The sequence below is a fragment of the Colobus angolensis genome, unplaced genomic scaffold, assembly GCF_000951035.1.
Source record: "Colobus angolensis palliatus isolate OR3802 unplaced genomic scaffold, Cang.pa_1.0 Scaffold9, whole genome shotgun sequence".
In the NCBI taxonomy this organism is placed as follows: domain Eukaryota; kingdom Metazoa; phylum Chordata; class Mammalia; order Primates; family Cercopithecidae; genus Colobus; species Colobus angolensis.
Genome location: NW_012122931.1, coordinates 10,298,149 through 10,324,916, shown reverse-complemented (window position 1 = coordinate 10,324,916; position 26,768 = coordinate 10,298,149). Strand labels below are relative to the sequence as shown.

At 40.6% G+C, this 26,768-nt stretch overlaps 1 protein-coding gene across 1 annotated transcript in view; it reads right to left on the bottom strand.

The window, feature by feature from the left end:
- SCAI (suppressor of cancer cell invasion) overlaps nucleotides 1-26,768 on the bottom strand; it is a 197,905-nt gene that overhangs the window by 90,311 nt on the left and 80,826 nt on the right. Inside the window, 3 exon segments of the mRNA XM_011931463.1 lie at nucleotides 12,325-12,456; nucleotides 21,782-21,818; nucleotides 21,821-21,849. Coding sequence (XP_011786853.1) covers nucleotides 12,325-12,456; nucleotides 21,782-21,818; nucleotides 21,821-21,849 — 198 coding nt within the window.

Below are 26,768 nucleotides of genomic sequence, written 5' to 3'. Positions count from 1 at the left end.
AATCTCTTCCTCCCAGGTTCAAGCGATTCTCAAGCCTTAGCCTCTCAAGTAGCTGGTATTATGATGGTGGTGGCAGCCCATCTGGAGCAGCTGCTGCAGGGATGCCAACTGCAGTGGGGGACTTGTGACCAGGGCTGCATGCTCTGCAGAATGGGCAGAGGCCAGGAACAGGTGGAAGCCAGGCCATCTACTGAGTTGGAGGTGCGGGAGTCCAGCGCTCCGGGGCACAGCTGCAGCTACCCAGCTGCGGCTTTGGACCCATGCTTCCCTGCGTTCTCAGGGTCTTAAGAAGCTCCCTGCCCCCACATGCTTGAAAGTACTTGCTCCTGCTCCCTGGCCTCTCCCAGCTTCTGGCACCCACTCTGGGGTGGCGCAAAGTTGTGGCCAAGCCTGGGAGCTGTCACAACTGACTGGGTGTGCTCGTGGTGGCACTGACACATAAGCTCCCTGCTGCCTCGGCCCCCTCCAGACTTTGGGTACTGATGAGCATGGGAGGGGGGCCTAGAGGGTTGAAGCTGCCAGTTCTGGTTGAAGTCCATGGCCCAGAGTGAGAACTCAGGGTGCTTTTTCCAGGCCCATCCGTGGTCTCCCACGGACCAATCAGCACACACTTCCTCCATTCTGAGCACAAAAAAACCCAGACAGCCTGACTCATACCCTCTCTGGTATGACATGCCTACAGAAAGGAGCTACCCACTATGGCTCTCCTTTCTTCTGAGCGCTGGACACTTGCTGGAATGATCTGCCTGCAGGAAGGAGCTACCTACTATAGGTCTCCTCTCTGCTAAGAGCTGGACACCTGCCTGGACAACCAGCTTGCAGAAAGGAGTTACCTACTAGGGGTCTCCTGAGAGCTCTTCTGTCACTCAATGAAGTTCCTCTCCACCTTGTTCACCCTCCAGTTGTCCACATACCTCATTCTTCCTGGGCGCAGGACAAGAACTCAAGACCTGGCAAATTTGGGGACTCAAAAAATGGTAATGCAAACAGGACTGAAACATGCCCACTTGCTCGCCACATTGTGGGTGACGAGAAAGAAAGAGCTGAGGCCCTTTGGGAGCCCAGACCTACGGGCTCCCTGAGCCAGGGCTGTGACATCCTCTTTGGGGCTCTGCAGTTCCTGACGTCTCCAAGCTTCTGGGCACCACCATCATGTTCCCCTCGCCCAGATGTGGGTGCCTGCAGTGGAAGCCGCTTGAGGTACATCTAATCCAGCTGCATGCAGCCTTGTATGGCACCAGTGCCTGGAGATGCCTGCCCCACCACGGCAGCTAGCTTGCTTGGCTGTGCACAGTGGCCAGACCCCATGCCCATTCACTAACACCCCTCTCACTGCTCCATACCTGGCCTACCCTTGGCAGGTGTGGGATCTGGGCCAGTAGCATGAGCCAAGCATAACCTGCCAAGCTGAGTAGGGGGAACAAGTGCAGTGAGCCCAAGCAAAACTCGGGCAAAGGCACCACTAGTCACAGAGGTTTCTGGCTGGAAAAATAACACCCTAAGGATCCTGTGACATTTTCAGGCATGCACCACCATGCCTGGCTAATTTTTTTTTTTTCCGGCTAATTTTTGTATTTTTAGTAGAGATGGGGTTTTGCCATATTGGCCAGGATGATCTCAAACTCCTGGCCTCAAGTGATCTGCCTACCTCAGCCTCCCGAAGTGCTGGGATTACAGGCATGAGCCACCGCACCCAGCCAGCTAATTTTTAAAATTTTCTATAGAGATGAGGTCTCACTGTGTTGCTCAGGCTGGTCTTGCACTCCTGGCTTCAAGCAATCCTCTCGCCTCAACCTCTTGAGCAGCTGGACTACAGGCATGCACAACCACACCCAGCTATATTTTTCATTGAGTAGACGGGGTCTCACTTTGCTGCCTAGGCTGGTGTTAAATTCCTGAGCTCAGGCAATCCTCTGGCCTTGGCCTCCCAAAGTGCTGGAACTACAGGCATGAGTTGCTGTGTCTAGCCTGCCTCTATTCTTAGAGTCAAACATTCATCTGTGTTTGGAATCCTTACTCCTAAATTGAGGAAAAACTTCTCGGAAGTAGCACTTCTCTAATTATAATCTATCACATTAACACAGGCTATGACTTTATCTGGCAAAGCTTTGTTTTTCTCATCTGTAGAACCAAGATAATAGACACTAATTACATTGTTTCGAGGATTTAATGAATTCTTTGGGGTTCTTAACATATCGTTTTAATTTTCTCTCTATAGTTCTCCTGAAGAATCTTAAAAACTAACCACTATTGGATATGGCTAAAAGGGAACACTTTTACACTGCTGGTGGGAATGTAAACTAGTACAACCATTATGGAAAACAGTGTGGAGATTCCTGCAATGACTAAAAGTAAAACTACCATTTCATCCAGCAATCCCACTACTGGGTATCTACCCAGAGGAAAAGAAGTCATTACACAAAACAGATACTTGCACACACATGGTTATAACGGCACAATTTGCAATTGTAAAAGTATGGAACCAGCCCAAGTGCCCATCAATCAACAAGTAGATAAATAAATTGTGACATATATATATGGTGGTATTTTATATATATATATATATATTATATATATATATATATTAAATAGGCCATAAAAGGAATGAAATAATGACATTTGCAGCAACCTGGATGGAATTGAAGACCATTATTCTAAGTTAAGTAACTCACGAATGGAAAACCAAACATCCTATGTTCTCTGTCATAGGTGGAAGCAAAGCTATGAGGATACAAAGACAAAAGAATGACACATGGACTTCAGGGACTCTCAGGAAAAGGTAGGAGGGGCGTGAGGGATAAAAGACTACACACTAGGTACAGTATATACTGCCTGGGTGATAAGTGCACCAAAATCTCAGAAATCACCACTAAAGAACTTATTCATGGAACCAAACACACCTGTTTCCCAAAAACCTACTGAAATTTAAAAACAAAACAAAACAAAAACGAACTAACTACCACCACCTCTCCCCTAACCAATTCCCGATCCAGCTTCTACCAGCAGCTTTAAAGGGGAAGATGCTCTATGTTTCTAGTCAGACCTGACGAGATCTTAGAGGGAGCTGACATATAAGACCACGTTATACTGACTTCGATAGAATATACTATATTATAATAGAATATACTAATCAATTTTATTGTTTATTATTTTAGTATAGCATTTAAATAGTCAATTTTCTAGATTCTGGGGAAATGGTGACAGCACAGTATTGAATCTATTCAGATATCTTCCCAACACAGGCAGAACAAACAGAAAATAAAGCAAAACCCACCGATAACATTTCAATAAAACCACGGGTTATGGGCTGAATTGTTATCCCCAAAACTCGTATGTTCAAGCTCTAACTCCCAGTATCTCAGAATTTCACCGTATCTGGAGATAGGGCCTCTAAAGAGGTAATTAAAAAGAAGCCTTTAGGAAAGGTTTTAATACAATATGAGTTGTGTCCTTAAAAGAAGACATTAGGACATACAGAGAGGCGCCAGGGAACAAATGCATGCAAAGATGACCATGTGAGGGCACAGGAAAGTGGCATCCATCTGCAATCCAAGGAGACAGGGCTCAGAAGAAACTGAACCTGCTGACATCTTGATCTTGGACTTCCGGCCTCCAGAACTGTGAGAAAATGCATTTCTGTTGATTAAGCTACTCAGTCTATGGCACCTTATTATGGCAGCCATAGCAAACTAATAACGTAATATGGTAACCATCAAATCCCAAAATACGGGTGGTTGGAGACAAATTACCAACAGCCAAAAGACCTGCATGCTATTAGCATCTAGGCTGGAGGAGACACAGGAAGCAAAACTGGGAAGATCTCATGGACCAGTGAAGAAGACAATCCCAAAATAGCCAATATGGATTCACCAGAAAGCACAGTGGGTCATTAGGAGAACAGAAACTAAAACTGGGAGGAATTTTGCCTGAGCACACATGGCTACTAAGCACTTGAATGTAGTTCATCTTACCTGAAATGTATGTAAGTATAAAATACTCACCGAGTTTCAAAGACTTAGTATAAAAAACAATATAAAATATCTCATCACTAATTTTTCTCTATCGATTTATGATGAAGTAGAACATTTTTGACTTATTGGATCAAATATTATTAAAATTAATTTCACTTGTTTCTTTTTAGTTTTTAATGTGGCTAGAAAATTTAAAATAACATTTGTGGCTTACATTAAATTTCTATTAGTCAATGATTTTCTTTTTTTTTTTTTCCGAGATGCAGTTTCACTCTCGTTGCCCAGGCTAGAATGCAATGGCACAATCTCGGCTCACTGCAACTTCCGCTGCCTGGGTTCAAGCGATTTCTCCTGCCTCAGTCTCCCAAGTAGCTGGGATTACAGGTGTGTGCCACTACGCCCAGCTAATTTTGTATTTTTAGTAGAGATGGGGTTTCACCACTTTGGTCAGGCTGGTCTCGAACTCCTGACCTCAAGTGATCGAACCACCTCAGCCTCCCAAAGTGCTGGGATTACAGGCAAGAGCCACTATGCCCAGCCTAGTCAATCAATGATTTTCCAGAGCATGCAATCAAGACACCTACTGAACTCTGGTGGCAGTCTACCTCAAAGGCAAGTCCAATTCTTTTGGTGGTAAGCCATATAAAATGACAGCCTATATCACAGGCTTGTTCAGACAGTTTAGGGTATACTCTTTAAAATAACATGGCTATTTATTTCAATAACAATAACCTTGCCATTACCAATTTGCAGAACTAGCCTCTAAGAGAATGTTAATTTTCTGAAGAAGAAGGAGAAGAGGGAGGAAAGAAGAAAACAGAAGAAGAAGAAAAGGGCAGGGGAGGGTCAGTGGAACAAACTATTAATTTCTCAGTTGTCCTCTCCTCTTTAGGAAAAAGGGAATCCTAAAAACAGGCTTCTAAAGGAAGCATTATAGAAACTTACTTTCTTAAGTTGAATACTGGGAGTATATTTATTGATTTTTATTTTATTTTATTTTATTTTTGGAGATGGAGTTTCGCTCTTGTTGCCCAGGCTGGAGGCAATGGTGCAATCTCGTCTCACCACAACATCCGCCTCCTGGGTTCAAGCGATTCTCCTTCCTCAGCCTCCCAAGTAGCTGGGGTTACAGGCATGCAACACCACGCCCAGCCAATTTTGTATTTTTAGTAGAGACAGGGTTTCTCCATGTTGGTCAGGCTGATCTCAAACTCCCGACCTCATGTGATCCACCTGCCTTGGCCTCCCAGAGTGCTAGGATTACAGGCGTGAGCCACGGCGCCTGGCTGGGAGCATATTTAATAAAAATAAATTCTATAATTATTTTCATTTAAGACTATTACATTTCACTTTGGGGGCACCTCCCAATTAAAAATATATATATACACACATACACTATATATACTATTATATGTACTGTAATAATAGCATTATATATACTATCAGTGGCCTCCAAGGCTTCTTTGGCTTTGTGTATTTGCTCCTCTGGAGTCAAATAATTAGCGACTTGGAGGCCTCTGCTTTTGCAAAACACTGCAAGTTAGGGATATCACTGATAGACACAGCTGTGTTTCTCAAATACATGTCTCAAGATGCTGCCTTATATAATCCCACTAAGTATTCCATTCTGCTTTGACAGTCTTAGTCACCATGGCAACCAGAACCCTGCAAGCACTTGGGCTTTTGATCATTTTCTGACAGCATTCAAAGCTTTTTCTAACATTATTCTCACTTCATTACTATTGTGACTACATGCAAGAGCCATTATATGCGAAACATCATTCACTTCATCCAAATCTTATTTTTTTGGAATACGTTTTCTTACACAGTGAGTGGAAGGAAGAGATAAACTATTATGTACATATTATAAGAAAGTATTTTCAGTCGAGAAAAACACTCCATTAAGATATTCACAGCTGGGAAAATGAAAGGCTCTGACAACTTAGATGAACAGCTTAATATAACGTGGAAAGACACACGTCCAAGAGTAAAAAGAGAATTTATTATATCCCAAATGAGACATTATACAAAAATCTGAAACCTTTCATGCACTGAAATGCCCTTTTTCACTCGGCTCATAAAGAGTTAAAAAGTCCAAGTAACAGGGAACACAACAGGCGAGGTTTCTGAGGTGCTGTGTGTTCTACTTCTTCATCTGAATACAAGTCACATGGATGTGTTCAGTTTCTTAAAAATACACTTACAGCATGTGCACTTTTCTGCAAGTCAATTATACTTCAGTAATAAGTTTAATACACAGTTCGTGAATTGAAGAAAGAAAGCAAAAAGAAAAGCATGTCAGAACATGTGGAAAACAAGAAGGAAAAAACAAAAAGACAAGCACTAACAGTGAAAAGACTGCTAGAGGGAAAGGGCTTAATATTAAAAACTGACACTATTCCAGCTGGATCCCACTTCATTCCATTTCCCCAAACTCCAATGCTGGTCCAGACCACTACCAAAACATTTCTTTTTTCTATAAGGACCATGGACCTACTCAGACCAATTTAAATAGGGGGTGGGGGTGGGCACAGGGGGATAGCAACCAAAGAAACCTCATAATTATTCCAAAATAAATCTTGTCTGTTTTTTTTTTTTTGAGACGGAGTCTCGCTCTTTCGCCCGGGCTGGAGTGCTGTGGTTGGATCTCAGCTCACTGTAAGCTCCGCCTCCCGGGTTCACGCCATTCTCCTGCCTCAGCCTCCCGAGTAGCTGGGACTACAGGCGCCGCCACCTCGGCCGGATAGTTTTTTGTACTTTTTAGTAGAGACGGGGTTTCACCGTGTTAGCCGGATGGTCTCAACCTCCTGACCTCATGATCCGCCCGTCTCGGCCTCCCAAAGTGCTGGGATTACAGGCTTGAGCCACCGCAGCCGGCCATCTTGTCTCTTTCTAAAGAAATGCTCATAAAGCAACATCAACACTTGAAAGAAAAGAGGTTTTTGATTGACATAACTCAAAGATCTTCTTTAGCCAGGAAACAGGGAGAGTAGTGTAGACAAGAATGCCAACACACACCTCCAACCCACCACCACAGGGAACTTTAAGGAAGGCCTACAAAACTGATAGAGCCCTTTCTAATCAAGGTCTAATACTGAACAAAGAACACTTTTTTTTTTCTCTTTTCTTTTTATAAAAGGGACAGGGTCTCACTGCATTGCCCAGGCTGGAGTACAGTGGCATAACATAGCTCACTGCAGCTTCAAACCTCTGGGCTCAAGTGATCCTCCCACCTTAGCCTCCAAGTTGCTGGGACTAAAGGCGCACACCACCACACCTAGCTAATTTTTAAATTTTTGGTAGACAGAGTCTTCCTGTGTCGCCAGACGGGTCTGGAGCTCTTGGCTTCAAGTGATCCTCCTGTCTTGGCCTCCCAAAGTGCTGGGATTACAGGTATCATCCACTGCTCCTGGAGATACTTTCATTTATATAAACAAAAAAAGAAAACAATACACCTGCTATACTGGACAACCACATCTCTCTCAAACAAAAATCCAAAAGTATTCAGAAGATATATACTTTACTCACCACAGAACTATTTTTGAATAAATAATTATGGCTGGTTGGCTGGCTTGCTTATTTATTTCTTTCTTTATTTAGAGATAGAGTCTTGCTCTGTCACCCAGGGTAGAGTGCAGTGGCGTGATCTCGGCTCACTGCAATTTCTGCCTCCCGGCTTCAAGCGATTTTCCCGTCATAGCCTCCCGAGTAGCTGAGATTACAGGCGCGTGCCACCACGCCTGGCTAATTTTTGTATTTTTAGTAGAAATGGGGTTTTACCATGTTGGCCAGGCTGGTCTCGAACTCCTGACCTCAGGCGATCTGCCCACCTCAGCCTCCCAAAGTGCTGGGATTACAGGCGTGAGCCACCGCACCCGGCCAATTATAGCTTGTTTAAATTGAAGAGGATCATTCAATAAAACACTGAAAATATATCCCTGGTATATTTGCTTATCCACTCCTCCAGGTGACAGACCAAAATTTATCATTATTAGTATTGTCAAATTTTAAAACAGCACCTTAGAAAGATACTATTCCATACCTGGGATATAAGATTTATATTTCAAAACAGCTCAAAGAGTAGATCTGAAATGTTCCCAACACAAAGAAATGATGAATGTTTGAAGTGATGGATATCCCAAATCCATAATGTGATCATTACAATGGTATGTATGTATCAAAATATCTCATGTGCCCCATACATATGTAAAATTATTATGTATCAATGTTTAAAAAGAAAAAAATGAAAAATATGCAATAATCAAAACAACTGGAAATGTTTTTCTGATTAAAAAAATAACATAAAACTAACATCCCATTCCATACACAAAAATTAACTCAAAATGGGCTGGGCATGGTGGCTCATGTCTGTAATCCCAAAACTTTTGGAGGCCGAGGCAGGCAGATCACTTGAGGTTAGGAGTTCAAGACCAGCCTGGCCAACATGATGAAATCCCGTTTCTACTCAAAATAATACAGTATGGTGGTACGCACCTGTAATCCCAACTACTAGGGAGGCTGAGGCAGGAGAATTGCTTGAACTCGGGAAGCAGAGGCTGCAGAGAGCCGAGATCACGCCACTGCACTCCAGCCTGGGCGACAGAGCAAGGCTCCATCTCAAAAAAATTAATTAAAATAAAAAGAACTCAAAATGGATCGCAGACCTAAATGTAAGAGCTAAAGCTACAAAACTCTTAGAAGAAAACACAGGATAAGTTTTCAGGTTAGGCAATGATTTCTTAGACACAACACCAAAAGTACAAGCAATGAAAGAAAAGAATGACAAGTTTAACTTTATTAAAATTAAAAACATTTGTGCTTCAAAGGATATCATTAAGAAAGTAAAAGACATGCCGGGCACAGTGGCTCATGGCTGTAATCCCAGCACTTTGGGAGGTTGAGGCGGGTGGATCACCTGAGGTCAGGAGTTCTAGACCAGCCTGGCCAACATGGTGAAACCCTGCCTCTACTAAAAGTACAAAAATTAGCTGGACGTGCTGGCACGCGCCTGTTATCCCAGCTACTTGGGGAGTGGGGGCCGTGGGTGCCAAGGCAGGAGAATCGCTTGAACCCGGGAAGCGGAGGTTGCAGTGAGCGAAATCACACCATCACACTCCAGCCTGGGAGACAAGAGTGAGACTTCGTCTCAAAAAGAAAAAAAAAAGAAAAGAAAGCAAAAGACATTCCACAGAGTAAGAGAATATATATTTGCAAATCACACATCTTACAAGGGACTTGTATCCAGAATATATAAACAATTATAAATTAATAGTTTTAAAAATAATCCAATTTTTAACTGGTCAAAGAATTAGAACAGATGTTTTCCCAAAGAAGAAACAGAAATAGCTAACAAGTGCATAAAAAGATGCCCAACATTAGGGAAATTCAAATCAAAACCACCAAGAGATACCATTTACATCCACTAGGATGTCTATAATCAAAAAGAAAATAGTAAGTGTGGGTGAGAAGGAAGAGAAACTGGAATACATTACTTGTGATGAGGCCACTTTGGAAAACAGTTTGGCAGGTCCTCAAAAGGTTAAACACAGAATTACCACAAGACCCAGGAATTCTACCCCTTGGTATATGGCCAAGAGAATTGTAATCGCAGCACTTTGGGAGGCCGGGACAGGTGGATCACCCGAAGTCAGGAGTTTGAGATCAGCCTGGCCAATCTGTCTATATCAAAAATACAAAAATTAGTTGGGCACGGCAGACACCTGTAATTTCAGCTGCTCGGGATGCAGAGGCAGGAGAACCACTTGAACCCAGGAGGCGGAGGTTGCAGTGAGTCGAAATCGTGTCATTGCACTCCAGCCTGGATGACAAGAGCAACACGCCATCTCAAAAAAAAAAGAAAACCTATGCTCACATAAAAACTTGTATACAAATGTTCACAGGACTATTATTCTTGATAGCCAAAAAACTCAAATGTCACCAACTGATGACAAATTGTGATAAATCCTTACAATGGAATATTAATCAGTAATAAAAGTAGTGATATGTGCTACAACACAGATGAACCTCAAAAACATTATGTTAACGAAAGAAGTGCATGACAGAAGACCACATATTGTATGATCCCAATTATTTAACATATAAAATATCAAAAATAGGTAAATCCATAGAGACAAAAAGTAGATTAGTGGTTGTCAGGGGTTAGGGTCTGGAAAAATGCAGAATCACTGCTAATAGGAACCGGATTTCTTTTGGGGGTGATTAAAATGATCTAAAATTAAATTGTAGTAATAGCTGCAAAACTCTGCAAACATACCAAACTTTTCAACTATAAACGCTGAATAGGCAAATTTTATTGTGTGTCAATACAGCTCCATAAAACTGTCTCAAAAAAAGGAGTCCGAGCTATTATAACTATGTCAGTGTTTTAAGTTTGAGAGCCCATGTGCCAGAAGTTACCCAAGGGATTTAAATGCAAGCTTTTAAATGTCTTCCTACCTTTAAATCTACAATCCCTTTAAGATTTCATTTTTATTTTTTGGTTAAGGGTCTTGCTGTCACCCAGGCTGGAGTGCAGCGGTGTGATAGCAGCTCACTGAAGCCTCCATCTCCTGGGCTCGAGCAATCCTCTCGCCTCAGACTCCTGAGCAGCTGTGACTTTAGGCACTCGCCACCACATCCAGCTAATTTTTTCATGTTTTTGTAGAGATGAGGTTTCACCATGTTGCCCAGGCTGATCTCAAACTCCTGGGCTCAAGTGATCCTCCCACCTCAGCCTCCCTAAGTGCTGGGATTATGGGCATGAGCCGCCGCGCCTGGCCTCTTATAACTTTTTACTTACTTAATTTCAACAGGCACACAGATATGTGGGAAACAGGCTCACTAGATGTGCAAAAGCTGAGGCTAGCTGTGAGAAGACGTTTGCCTTGGGTTTCGTTTTTTTATAATTGCATCACAGAGTAATTGAGGGCAGGGACTGTTAGCTTTATCTCTGAATTTTCGTACCCAATACAGAATGTGGTACATACTGGGTGACAAATAATGTTGAAGAAAAAAAATATATCTAGAAGGCAAAGAAAAAAAAAGTCTAAGTAAGGAAATTGAAGAGGTTTAAAACAATGTATTACAGGAAAACAAAAGATTTAAACCCCAGGCATACCAAGGAAAACTTCTGAATTAAAATAGTGAAAGAAAATATTCTTTAAAAAGACATAATTAATTTATAAAGCCAAAGAAAAATGTGATCTCAAACATCTCCTCTGCAGCACAAAATAGGAAGCAGCAGAGTGCAGGAGTTAAGAATATTGTCTTTGGAATCCTCCCTTTAACAAATATTCACAAAGCATTTACAATGTGCAAGACATGGGCTTAAAAACTAGCGAAATAGTAACAAACAGGGGCCTGCTCTTAGGGACATTTCATTTTAATGCAGGAGAGACATAATAAGCAAGTAAATAATTTTAAGAGTGGTAACTGTCAAGAAGCAAATCAAATGAATATAAGAAAAAGAGAATGATTTAAAGGGCAGCTTTAGACAGAAGGGTATTTGAAAAATTCACATTTTTTAAAAAAAGATAAATTATCTGGTTTAAAAATAAACCCTGCCACTATATGTCCAAACCTGGTGATACATAATACAATTATAAAATGTAAGATTAAAAGACTGCATTATTATCCATAAACCATAAATTAAAATAACTTGGTATCTTTACAATCATTCCTTTCTACATAAATTTTCAAAAATAAAACCTGTTTATTCCTAGAATTTTACCTATTGTATGAATTTTCTTCTAACTGGTACTAAGCGAATGAAGCTTTAGGTCTGAATATCCTAAAACTCTCAAGAACTGAAATAGAGGTTAAATCATAAATAGCATGGTTTATAACACCCCATCATTACTTTTTCTACCCACCCCCCCACCATCACCACCCCGATCTGGTAGACAAAGGTAACCATTATTACTTTAGGCACAGACATTTCATCCCAGAAAGCACAGAAAGAAAGAATAAAAGAAACAAGCAAGTAAACAAATTACAAAAATGCAATAGGAGGCTCCACATTCAATTGCACATGCATTTCTAGGCTCCTCAGACCTCAACACCCTAATGTGCAAAACCAGATGAAAATCAGATCTGGTGTGACTAATGCATACAAAACCATCTCACAAAATAGCTCTTTATAACTTGACTAAAACAGTGTAAGTTATCCTCTTTTCCTACTGTTTTTTTAATCTAAGAATTTAAAAAATGATGTCAAAGAAAAAATCATGATTACTCTAATATAGAAATGTATATGACATTCTACCCATAATTTTCAGAAACTTACCACACATCAGCCAGAAAAAAAAAAAAAGCAGAACTAAAGAAAAGTTCAAAGCACCAAGAGTCCACTCACCTTAACCCATTGAACAGTTGCTTAGATTTATCCAGAAGATAACAAAAATCTGTAACTGTTTTCCTCTCTCCCTGTGGGATATCATCTTCAGCACCTCCAGAGGACATGATTTCTTTAAGAGCAAATTCAGTCCTGTAAGAAAACATATGTTCATTCATCCAGTAGGTAAAATTAAAATAGAAAAAAACCTTAGTTATATCATCTGATAGTATTTTTTATCCAAGACAGATATAGAATTCTTCTGATTACAATCAAATCATAAAAATATAATTTAAGTGTAAGATACTGTAAGAAAACAGATCGGCTGGGCGCGGTGGCTCAAGCCTGTAATCCCAGCACTTTGGGAGGCCGAGACAGGCGGATCACGAGGTCAGGAGATCGAGACCATCCTGGCGTCTCTACTAAAAATACAAAAACTAGCCAGGCGAGGTGGCAGGCGCCTGTAGTCCCAGCTACTTGGGAGGCTGAGGCAGAAGAATGGCGTAAACACAGGAGGCGGAGCTTGCAGTGAGCTGAGATCCGGCCACTGCACTCCAGTCCCGGCAACAGAGCGAGACTCCGCCTCAAAAAAAAAAAAAAGAAAGAAAACAGATCATCTCAGTCGGGCGTGGTGGCTCACACCTGTAATCCCAGAACTTTGGGAGGAGGAGGTGGGCGGATCACCTGAGGTCAGGAGTTCCAGACCAGCCTGGCCAACATGGAGCAAGCCTGTCTCTACTAAAAATACAAAAATTAGCCGGGCGTGGCGGCGGGCGCCTGTAGTCCCAGCTACTCAGGAGGCTGAGGCAGCAGAATTGCTTGATCCCGGGAGGTGGAGGCTGCAGTGAGCCGAGACGTGCCATTGCACTCCAGCCTGGGTGACACAGTGAGACGCCGTCTCAAAAAAAAACAAAAAAAAAAAAAAGGAAAGAAAATAGATCATCTCCTATCATTGGTATGGATGAAAATTGGAATCATATTAGAAAGCAATTTTTATAATATCCTTTCATCTAATAAATATTATTTGAATGCCTGTTATGTTCTAGGCATTCCTCTACATGGTTAACAATCTAAAAATATTTATTTATTTATTTGTTCATTTGATCCATTCTATAAATCTTTCCGGAAAATGATCCCACAAATGGAAAACACCTTATCCATGTATTTGTTTCAGTATCATAACATTTAAAAATTGAAAACAACCTAAAGGCCTCAAAGACAAAAATAGTTAGGAATACTGACCACCGCACTCTACCCAATCACTAACTCACAACTGTGTTTAAGAAGGTGAGGCAATGGTATGAGCACACTTCAGTATAAAAGGGATATAAAATCACACACACACGTACACACACAGAGGTGTATTAAAACTATATTGAATTGAAACTATCTCCACTTGTAATCAATTTCATAAACCTGCCATTTAAAAAGAAAAAACAACAGTAAGTTGTCAGACAGTATGTACAATACAAACCTAAACTAAACTTTAAAAATTGATTTGTGGCCGGGCGCAGTGGCTCATGCCTGTAATCCCAGCACTCTGGGAGGCCGAGGCAGGCGGATCACGAGGTCAGGAGATCAAGACCATCCTGGCTAACATGGTGAAACCCCGTCTCCACTAAAAATACAAACAATTAGTCAGGTGTGGTGGCGGGCGCCTGTAGTCCCAGCTACTCGGGAGGCTGAGCCAGGAGGATGGCGTGAACTCAGGAGGCAGAGTTTGCAGTGAGCAGAGATCACCCCACTGCACTCCAGCCTGGGTGACAGAGCGAGACTCTGTCTCAAAACAAAACAAAACAAAACAAACAAACAAAAAAACTGATTTGTGTTTACACACAAACAGAAATCCCTGGAACAACACAGGAAAATTTGGTCCTAGTGTAGGGTATAAAAATAGGCAGACAAAATATAGTCACTGAAATAATGTGATACAATTGGTGAAATAATGAAATTTAATAGACCGACTGAAGAACAGAAAGGATACAGTTGAACAAATTAATAAGCTAAAATATCAGATTTGGGGTACTCTGCCAAAAGACAGTAGAAAGAGATAAAATACATAAAAGAAAAAGCAAGAGATCAAATAGAGAAATGAGGGAAATCAACTGCCACACAATAGCTTACACAGGAGGAGAGAAAAACACAAATGAGAGTGAAGAAATATTTGCAGAAATAATGACTAAATTTCCCAGAATTAGAGAAAATATAACACCTAAATTGAAACGACTCAAAGAATGTCAAAATAATCCCACAGCTAGAACCATTAGAGTAAAACTTAGGAAATCAGAGTTCTCTTCCCTTCCTGAAAAATTCACTCTTATATCCACCACATAGGTATCCACATCCCAGGGTAACTGCATGGCTGTCAGAATAGAAACTATGTGAGGAGGCCATTCGCAGGCAGGGCCAGCTTGCACAGGATGTTGAAGGCTGAGGGTGGTGAGGAGGGCACCCATGAGGGCAGAGGACTGGTAGGGAAAGTAGGAGCCTGAGCACAGTGACAGCACCTCCATGTAGAAGGGATCAAAGCAGCAACGGGAGATTTGCTATATAGAGAGGGATGGATCAAAAAGATCTATTAAGGGCCAGGTGCAGTGGCTCATGCCTGTAATCCTAGCACTTTCGGAGGCAGAAGCAGGAGGATCACTTGAGGCTAGGAGTTTGAGATCTGCCTGGGCAACATAATGAGATCCTGTCTCTACAAAAATTTTTAAAATCAGCCAGATGTGGTGGCAGGTGCCTATAGTCCCAGCTACTCACGAGGCTGAGGCAGGAGAATCGACTGAGGCCAGGAGTTCAAGGGTGCAGTGAGCTATGATTCCTCTACTGCACTATGATTCCTCTACTGTACTTCAGCCTGAGTGACAGAGTGAGCCCCATCTCTTTAAAAAAAAAATAACATACTTTTTTTTTTAAAGATTTATTAAAGACAATGGGACCCAGAGTTCTCACTTGGCAGAGAAGGGAGATGGCAAATATGGAAATGGAAAAAGTTAGAATGAACTCTGTGGATTGAAACTGGGCCAGGTGCAGTGGCTCACATCTGTAATCTCAGCACTCTGGAAGGCCAAGGTGAGTGGATCATTTGAGGTCAGGAATTTGAGACCAGCCTGGGCAACACAGTGAAACCCATCTCCACCAAAAAATACAAAAAATTAGAACAGCATGGTGGGGTGCGCCTGTAGTCCCCAGCTACTTGGGCGGCTGAGGCAGGAGAATCACCTGAACCCAGGAGGTGGAGGTGGAGGTGAGCTGAGATCATGCCACTGTACTCCAGCCTGGGCGACAGAGCGAGACTCCGTTTCAAAAACAATCAACTGTAAGTATGAGTGAACTAATGGATTTCCGAAGACATGGACATACATGCATGGTGTGTGTGTCTACATAAGCACACACAGATGCATACTCCCTAGCTCTGCAATTCTATCTACTGAGAGGGCCTTGGAGCAGTGACCATCTTCCCTCCCCAATGGTATGAACGTTTCTAGCACCTAGCTCTTGACCTCTAATACCATTCTCCAATAAAAGGAACCAGACATCTGGAGAATTGTAATTCACTAATTAAAGCACAGGGGTAGAAAAAGTATAGGATGAATCTGGAATATCTTGTGGCAGTAAGCAAGAAAGTGCTCAAGGAATGCCAAAGACATGTCAAAAAGACATAGGATCAAGATTGAAGGAGATCCCACTGGCCAAATGGGGTAATTTCAGCATCAATACCAAAAATAATAGCAATGGATTAAAACCCATTGAACAAAATAAGAAATCATGAATCAATATAGATATAAATAAATGAGTAAATAAATGGAAAGTGTAGTAGTAAATGGGATAGTTTCGGAATACTTCCCCCATAAACTACACATTACTTCCAAGGGAAAAAGTAACTTCACAGCAGTAAAATCTGGCAGACACTGCCTTGATCAAATGATCAAAGTGAACATCATTAGTAATTAGACAAATCAAAGTCCCATGCAATGAGAAGTGTTGTTCCCGTCAAAGATCTGTAGCCTGAGTCTAATCATGAGGAAATAGAGAAAACCAAGTTGGGGGACATTCTACAGAATAACCAACCTGTAATCTTCAAAAGTGTCAAGGCCTTTCCTTCAAAGAAAAGGGAAAACTGAGGTATAATGTCTGATTCTCCCTGGATCTTTCTATTGAGACAACTGGGGCCTGAATGGGGTCTAAGGACTAGACAGGAGTAAAATTTCAGTGTTAATAAGAAAGATGTTCAACCACCAATAATAAATTGGTGAACAAAATACAAACAGTAAAATACAGTAACAAAATACAAACCTAATGCAGCAAAATAAGCACATTAAAACTATACTAACTACAGCAGTTGAACATGCACTGAAACCAGCACAGTTGCTAGAGGCAGTGTAAATTAGTTCAAACTCGTGAGTTTCCCTGAATGTATGAGGGCACATTAAATGGTCATTCTGTTAGATCTATCAATTACACTTCAGAAAATCTATCCTGAGGTTAACTGTCATTACTGGTAAATTACTCATAACACAAGAACTGGTGAAAAATCACTAGCATCTGGGACATTCTTCAAAATCTATCTTTCCAGTCTCACCTTCCATTAGCACACACATACCTATTCTCTGACAACAATGAAACACTTGAAAGCCTCTGAACAAATCCTACACTTATACAGCATCATGATTTACATGCTATTCCCCTGGCCTATTTTATTCACCTCCAAATTTATATTCATAGTTGAAAACACCATTCAAACGACTTTTCAGTAAAACTTTCCTTGAAAATCTAAATCTCTCCCTGGCACCTACTTATGATCAAGTCAGTAGGGGCTTCTTCGGTTACTTCACAAAAAAGTTAAACAAATATACCAATTATTTGTTTCCTGAAAAGTCTATCTCACCATCTAGACACACATTGTCCAAAAGTGTAGTCATTAGCCATTTGTCACTATTTAGCACCTGAAACATGGCTACTCTGAATTGAGATGTGCTGTAAATATGAGGTATAAGTGTAAAATATGCCAGGCTTAGAAGGCTTAGTATGAAAAAAAAAAGCCATGGCAGATAGTGAAAGAAAACTGATAAAGATATATGGCAACATAAAGATGGCATAAATATGTAATCCTAGCAACAGCATTGTTTGTTGGGATAATTCTCAGCAGACATCTTCAGAGTGGCATATTTCTTCAAAGTAGTTCCAACTGTCTTGTAAACAGCCAGGTATTCTGAATACATAACCAAAAAGATCATCATATATATTTTTAAATCTTTCAGTATGCTAGTGATATGGATTGGCCCACCCAAATCTCAACTTGAATTGTATCTCCCAGAATTCCCATGTGTTGTGGGAGGGACCCAAGGGGAGGTAACTGAATCAGGCCATCTTTCCCATGTTATTCTCATGATAGTGAGTAAGTCTCATGAGATCTGATGGCTTTCTCAGGGGTTTCTTTTTTGCTTCCTCCTCATTTTCTCTTGCCACTACCATGTAAGAAGTACCTTTTGCCTCCGGTCATGATTCTGAGGCCTCCCCAGCCATGTGGATCTATAAGTCCAATTAAACCTCTTTTTCTTCCCAGTCTCAGGTATGTCTTTATGAGTAGAATTAAAATGGACTAATACAGCTAGGCTGCATAAGACAAATAGTTTGTGTTTCATGACTTTCTCAGTGTTTCTATTCAAGTATTTTATAAATATACCATCCTTCTTGTAGCTGTTACTTATCACATTCTACTCTAATATTACAGAAACCTGTGCCTCATGTCATACGAGATTATAAAGTCCTTGACCAGGTATGGTGGCTCACGCCTGTAATCCCAGCACTTTGGGAAGCTGAGGCAGGCAGATCACAAGGTCAGCAGATCGAGACCATCCTGGCTAACATGGTGAAACCCCGTCTCTACTAAAAATCAACAAATTGGCCCAACGTGGTGGTGGGCGCCTGCAGTCCCAGCTATTTGGGAGGCTGAGGCAGGAAAACGGCATGAACCCAGGAGGCGGAGCTTGCGGCAAGCCGAGATTGTGCCACTGTGCCCCAGCCTGGGTGACAGAGCAAGACTCAGTCTCAAAAAAAAAAAGAAAAAACAAAAGTCCTTAAGTGCTAACCCCATATTACATTTATTCTTGCTCTTCAACTAAACCTCCAACAGAACTTCAAATACCTCAAGCACTTATTTCAGTCTTATGAATTGAAATGGATTATGGTAATAGTTTTGGACAAAGTGATATAAAACCTAAACTTAAGGCTGGGTGTGGTGGCTCACGCCTGTAATCCCAACACTTTGGGAGGCCGAGGCAGGTGGATCATGAAGTCAGATCAAGACCATCCTGGCCAACATGGTGAAACCGTGTCTCTACTAAAAACACAAAAATTAGCTGGGCATGGTGGTGCGTGCCTGTAAAGAGGATTGGGAGGCTGAGACAAGAGAATCATTTGAACCAGGGTGTAGGAGGTTGCAGTGAGCCAAGATTGCACCACTGTGCTCCAGCCTGGCATCACAGCAAGACTCCATCTCAAAAAAAAAAAAAAGAAAAAAAGTAAAACGCTGTATAAGTACTAATGAAGTCAAACAACAGAATAGTTTTAATTATAACCTCCCCCTCCCAAAAAAAAGCAAGATTAGGCCCGGCGCGGTAGCTCACGCCTGTAATCCCAGCACTTTGGGAGGCTGAGGTGGGCAGATCACTTGAGATCAGGAGTCCAAGACCAGCCTGGCCAACATGGCAAAACCCCATCTCTACTAAAAATACAAAAATTAGATAGGCATGGTGGCACGCACCTGTAATCCCAGCTACTCAGGAGGTGAAGGTTGCAGTGAGCCAAGATCGTACCACTGCACTTCAGCCTGGGTGACACAGTGAGAATCAATCTCAACAACAACAACAACAAAATGAATGAATATAGAAAAGACAGGACAAATGGAAGGCAAAGAGTATAACAGTAAAATTAAAACACAATATGTCAGTAGCTACAATATATTTTAATGAACTAAGTAATAAAATTTAATGATGAAGTGCATCAGATTGGATTTAAGAAAAAAAAATACATGAGTAAAAGATTGAAAAAGGTTGAAAGTCAAAGTATGGAAAATACATACCTTGAAACATCAACCAAAAGGGAAGAAGCGTAGCTACGTTATAATCAGGCAACACTGACTTTAAGTCCCCCCCCCAAAAAAAAATCAATATAGATGAAAAGTATTTCCTAGTGACAAAGTGTTCAATTCAATATATCCCTTTTATCTTTTTTTTTTTTTTTTTTTTGAGACAGAGTTGCACTGTTACCACCCAGGTTGAAGTGCAATGGCAGGATCTTGGCTCACTGCAACCTCCACCTCCCAGGTTCAAGTGATTCTCCTGCCTCAGCTTCCCAAGTAGCTAGGATTACAGACATGCACCACAACGCCCGGCTAATTTTTGTATTTTTAGTAGAGACGGGGTTTCACCATATTGGCCAGGCTGGTCTTGAACTCCCGACCTCAGGTGATCCCCCTGCCTCGGCTTCCCAACGTGTTGGGATTACAGGTATGAGGCACCATGCCCAGCCAATTCAATATATTTCTAAAAATCATATGCACCTAATAACATAGCCTCAAAATATATAAACAAAAATGGATAAAACTAAACGAAGAAACAGACAAATCCACAATCATAATGGGAAATTTTAGAACATATCCTTCAGTAACAAAAGAATAATAAAAAAAGACTAACGATAGTAGGATTTTTTAAATCCTCATTAATAAAGTTGACCTAACTGAAATGCAGAGAACCATACATCTACAAACTGCAGTTTATGTCTTTTTTATTCACATACCCATGGAGCAATCATAAAGATCAATTCTAGATGGCTGCTGTGGTTCAAATAAATAAATAAATAAATAAATAAATTAGTTAATACTAATTCTCATAAATACTCCATCTCAAATAAATAAGTAAATAAATACTAATTCTATGCTAGATATAAACCAAGTCCCTACATGTCACAAAGAATTAAAATTACAGTATGCCTTCTGACCACACTGCAAGTAAGTGAGAAATCAATAGCCAAAACATTACTAAAAAAATTCTAAGCCTGGCGCAATGGCTCATGCCTGTATTCTCAGCACTTTGGGAGGCTGAGGTGGGTGGATCACCTGGGGTCAGGAGTTCGAGACCAGACTGGCCAACATAGTGAAATCCCATCTCTACTAAAAATACAAAAATTAGCTGGGCGTGTTGGTGGGTGCCTGTAATCCCAGCTACTTGGGAGGCTGAGGCAGGAAAATCACTTGAACCCAGGAGGTGGAGGTTGCAGTGAGCCAAGATCATGCCATTGCACACTAGCCTGGGTGACAGAGTGGAACCCTATCTCAAAAAAAAATAAAAATAAAAATAAAAAAACTCCCGTTTGGAAATTAAGAAATATCCATGTAAATAATTAATGGGTCAAAAAAATCATAATGAAAAGTAGAAAATATTCTGAACTGATTCACAATGAAAATTAAAGTTTATGGATACAGATAATTCTACGCTTACAGAGAGATGGCTGGCCTTTAAACATATATATTTAAAAAGAGGTTAGGAAATGAACAGCCAATAGGAGCAGCCAATTAAACCCAAAGAAAATAGAGGGCAATAAATATACATGGATGAAATTAATTAAATAAGAAACACAACAAAGTCAACAAAATAAAATTAGTTATTTAAAAAGACTAATAAAACCCTGGCAAGAATGACCCACGGGGGAAAAAAAAACAACAGAGATTAATACCAAAAATGAAAAAAAGGAGTATCACTGCTGAAAACAAAAAGATCACAACAGGAATATTATAAATAACTTAATGCCATCAATGTGAACATTTAAGTAAAACAGACAAACATTAAGAAAAACACTTTTTGCTAAACCTGATACAAAAAGAAATTTTGAAGAGTTCTAGATCTACTGAAAAATTGACAGCCTAATTGAAAGCCTAACCACAATGAAAACTCCACACCCAGGTGGTTTTATTGGTAAATTTATAAAAAAACAACTAAAGAAGACAAAAAAAAAAGAGGCAATCTTACATAAACTCTTACAGAATATAGAAGGAACATTCCTCAGCTCATTTTATGAGGCCAGCATAATTTTGATACCAAACCCTAACAGGGATATTATAAGAAAGCAAAATTACAGGCCATTCTCACTAATGAGTATAGATGCAAATATACTAAGCCAAATGTTACCAAGTCCAATTCAGCAATATATAAAAAGGACATGACAAAATTGGACTTATTTTAGGAATGTAAAGTTGGTTTGATATTTGAAAATCAATCACTGTAATTTACCACACAAGTAGAATAAAGGAGAAAAATCATACTACAATTGCTCAACAGATGCACAACTCACATTTGGTAAAATTTAACATTGGCTCACAATTAAGAAAAAAAAACCAACTCAGCAAACTAGGAACAGAAAGGGAGCTTCATTAATTTCATAAAGGGTATGTATTTTAAAACTATAGCAAAAATCATACTTTTCAGTGAAATGTTGATATCTTTCCCCTTGAGATTTGAATGACTGCTATCACCAGAACCTCTGATACTGTATTGAATAAAGAAAAAAAGAAAACAAAAAAGATATAAGCTGTTATTATTTGTACATAACATGAACATTTCCATAGAAATTTCAAAAGAATCTACATGTAATTATCAGAACTAACCAGCGAGTTTAGCAAAGTTTCTGGATAAAAGGTCAACACATATAAAGGTTAAGTATATTTCTATACTCCCAAGAACAAAGAAAAAAATTTTATATAAATTTAGTGTAGCCTAAGTGTACAGTGATTATAAAATCTACAGAAGCGTATGGTCGGTCCTAGGCCTTCACATTCACTCACCACTTGCTCACTGACTCACCCAGAGCAACTTCCAGTCCTGCAGGCTCCATTCATGGTAAGTACCCTGATAGCTATACCATTTTTTATTTCATTTTATTTTATTTTGTTTTCTTTTTTAAGATGCAGCTGTGCTTGGAACCATTTTTTAATCTCTTACGTTGTATTTTTACTGTACCATTTCTATGTTTAGATATGTTTGGATATACAAGTACTTAACATTGTATAATTGCTAACAGTATTCAGTACAGTACCATGCAGTACAGGTTTGCAGCCCAGGAGCAACAGGCTGTACCATGAAGCCAAGGTATGTAGGAAGGCTATACCATCTAGTCTGTGTAAGTACACTCTATGATATTTGCACAACAAAATCACCTCATGACACATTTCTCAGAACATATCCCTGTTGTTAAGCAACACGACTGTATATATAAATTACGTGGGGAGACTGGAAATCTATAAACAAGATCAATTCAACAGACACTTGTGGGAAGCACATGGGTAAACATATCACAAGAGCAGAAGGAGAGACAAAGGAAAAAGAACATATATTTTAATGGGTTGAATTGTGTCCCCTCAAAAGATATGTTGAAGTCCTAACTTCTGGTACCTGTGAACGGGACGGGACCTTCTTTGGAAAGAAGGGTTTTGCAGATGTAATTAAGGCCTAAGTTAAGATGACGTCATGCTGGAGTAGAGTGGGCCCTGAATAAATGTGACTGTTGTCCTTAAAGAGCAGAGGAGACACAGAGACAGACACACAGGGAAGGGAGAGTGCCATGTGAAGACAGACAGGAGGAAAGGCAGCCACGTGAAGAAGGAGGCAGAGATCAAAATCACACAGCTGCAAGCCAAGGAACGCCAAGGATTGCTGGCAACCGTCAGAAGCCGGGAGAGAGGCCTGGAACAGATTTCCCTTCTGAGTTGCTAAGAAGGAACCAATTCTGCAACCACTTAATTTTGGATTCTGGCCTCCTGAACTATGAAAGCATAAATTTCTGTTGTTTTAAGCCACCCAGCTTGTCATTTCTCATTTTGGTCTTAATTTGCCTTTCTCTGACAACTAATGAAGTTCAATACCCCTTCATTTGTTACAGCAGGCCTAGGAAACTAATACATAGATACATAATACATCGATAGAGTCCTTACACAGATTACAAAATGGGCAAACAAGCAAAACAACGAGCAGTGACAACTGCTCAAAGACGTGTTTTGCTGAGTAAAGAAAATTTGGCAAATTATTGACCTGCCTTGTTGACAATTACTTTTTATAGGAAGTTTGTGACAAAGCAACAATCTCTGGATTGAATTCTGAGTAAGTGGTTGGTAATATGGAAGTCTGAAAGAAATCTTGAAAGAAAATAATGTTAAGTCTGCATTACATTATACCAGTATGCATAAAGTAGAGTCATAACAGCAGTGGAAAGGACTCTGGTTTAGGACAAAAGCCCAAGTATTTCTCTTGCTAACACTTACTAGTTATGTGATTTTAACCAAAAATAACTGTAGTTAACACTTTGATTGCAAGTTTTTAATCCAGCAAAACAAGAAATTTACAAGCCAGGCCTGGTGGCTCACACCTGTAATCCCAGCACTTTGGGAGGCCAAGGCAGGAGCATCTCTTGACACTAGGTGTTCCAGACAAACCTGAGCAACAAAGCAAGACCCCATCTCTACAAAAATCAAAAAATTAGCCAGGCATGATAGGATGCACCCAGCTACTCGGGAAGCTGAAGCAAGAGGATCCCTTGAGCCCAGGAGTTTGAAGTTACAGTGAGCTGACTGAGCCACCACACTCCAACCTGAGTGACAAAGTGAGATCCTGTGTGATAAACAACAAAAACGACAACAAAAAAAAACAAAGAGGCTGGGCGTGGTGGCTTATGCCTCTAATCCCAGCACTTTGGGAGCCCAAGGCCGACAGCCTCCTTGAAACAAGGTGTTCAAGACCAGCATGAATAACATGGCAAAATCCCATCTCTATTATTTTCTAAAATTTTTTTATGAAAAAATCAAAAATAAATTTACACATGGCTTGCTTACCTCAGATACCTGTTGTGAAGATAAAAGTAAGATTTCAGCTATAAAATAAGTTTGAAAACACTACATAATATATAATATCACCATCATTATTATTCTGCACTTAGTGATGTTTCAAAAACATAAGGAACAACCCTGTGATCAGACTGAAAAGGGAAACAGGCAGCACATAGGAAAGGAAGAAAAGAAAGGAAGTACACAGGAAAGAAAATAAAAATATAACAAAAAATTTGACCGGGTGCGATGGCTCATGCCTATAATCCCAGCACTTTGGGAGGCCAAGGCCAAGGCGGTTGGAAAACTTGAGTTCAGGAGTTCAAGACCAACACAGTCAACACAGTCAACACAGGGAGTTTTAGTCAAACTCCCGTCTCTACTAAAAATACAAAAAATTAGCTGGGCGTCAAAAAACAAAAAAATTTATTCTGACAAAGATAGGAGAGCATTTATGGAAATCAAACACTAAGAAAGGGATCATTTCGTTATGAGTTCAGAATTTTTTTGAGATGGAGTCTCACTCTTGTCACCCAGGCTGGAGTGCAGTGGCGTGATCTCGGCTCACTGCAACCTCCGCCTCCCGGGTTCAAGCAATTCTCCTGCCTTAGCCTCCTAAGTAGCTGGGATTACAGGCGCCCACCACCACACCTGGCTGATTTTTGTACTTTTAGTAGAGATGTGGTTTCGCCATGTTGGCCAGGCTGGTCTCAAACTCCCGACCTCAGGTGATCCACCCACCTCGGTCTCCCAAAGTGTTGAGATTACAGGCATGAGCCACTGCGCCCGGTCATGAGCTCATATTTTAAAAAACATACAAAGAGATGAAATGGCTGTATAATTAAGTAAGAGCATAAAATACTATCACGTTGTCTCAGTATGTGATAAATGGAATATTAATAATACCTAGCTCTTAAGGTTGTCGGATAATAAACTAACAGATATGAAACTGTGCTATAAATTACACCATACCATGAAATTGTTAGTTGCAAAATTGTTGCAAATACACTCCGAAACAGCACAAACTGAAAAATACCAAGTGCAAAAAGTGTTGAATATGTGCGTGTATGTGAGGGGTGATGATGATGGTTTTGCCATATTCAGTATAAACAGAAGAGCTACCACTTGGTACAGATGGCATTCCTATAATGGGAACAAATGACAGAGCTCTAAAAGCTGGTCCTTACCACAGTGTGAAGCATCTTCACGTATCAAGGATAGCATAAAATTATCATGAATTATACACAAATTATTTTCTAAAAACAATCTTTTTTTTTTTTTTTGAGACATAGTCTCGCCCTGTTGCCCAGGCTTGAGTGCAGTGGCGCAATCTCGGCTCACAGCAACCTCCACCTCCCAGATTCAAGCAATTTTCCTGCCTCAGCCTCCAAGTAGCTGGTACTACAGGCACCTGCCACCAAACCCAACTAGTTTTTGTATTTTCAGTAGAGACAGGGTTTCACCATGTTGGCCAGGCTGGTCTAGCACTCCTGACCTCAAGTGATCCACCTACCTCGACCTCCCAAAGTGCTGGGATTACAAGCATGAACCACCACACCCGACAGAAAGAATCTTTTTGTCCTATTCCAACATGTTACTGAAGGTAAATTACAAGGCCAGGCATGGTGGCTCATGCCCGTAATCTCATGCCTGTAATCCCAAGGTAGGAGGATTGCCTGAGGCCAAGAGTTCAAGACTAGCCTGGGCAATATCTGATACGGTTTGGCTGTGTCCCCACCCAAATTGCATGTTGAATTGTAGCTCCCATAATTCCCATGTGTTGTGGGAGGGACCCAGTGGGAGATAATTGAATCATGGGGGCGGTTTCCCCCATACTGTTCTCATGGTAGTGAACAAGTCTCACAAGATCTGATGGTTTTATAAGAGGAAACCGTTTTCACTTGGTTCTCATTTTCTCTCTTGTCTGCTGCCATATAAGATGTGCTTTTCACCTTCTACCTGATTGTGAGGCCTCCTAGCTTCATGGACATGTGAGTTCATTAAACCCCTTTTCCTTTATATCACCCAGTCTCAGGTATGTCTTTATTAGCCGTGTGAAAACAGACTAATATACTATCACAAGATTCTATCTCTATAAAAAAAAATTTATTTTTAATTCGCCTGGCATGGTGTTGTATGCCTATAGTCCTAGCTATTAGGATGGCTGAGGTGGAAGGATGGCTTGAGCCCAGGAGTTCTAGGCTGCAATGAACATGACTGTACCACTGCACTACAGCCTGGGTGACAGAATGAGACCAATTCAAAGAAAAAAAGTTACATGCTGTGATAATAATGAAAAGAGAAATGCAGAGGTACCAAACTTCTTGTTGATCAATGTACAGAGAAACTGAATAATACCATGAGGACAGAGAGTTTAAGAAAAGGAAGCCAAAGGAGTTTTGGCATGGAGCAGCAGTGATACACAGCCAGAAGGCCATTTGTAAAATACTGCCCACAAGACTATAAAGACATCATTTTGCCTATCAAATATAGAAAAAGAGAGATGTTTATCTAACACACACAACTATACAAATTCCAGTACTAATTCAACTGAGACATAGCACAACCTAGCAGAAAGCACTGCAGTGAAAGG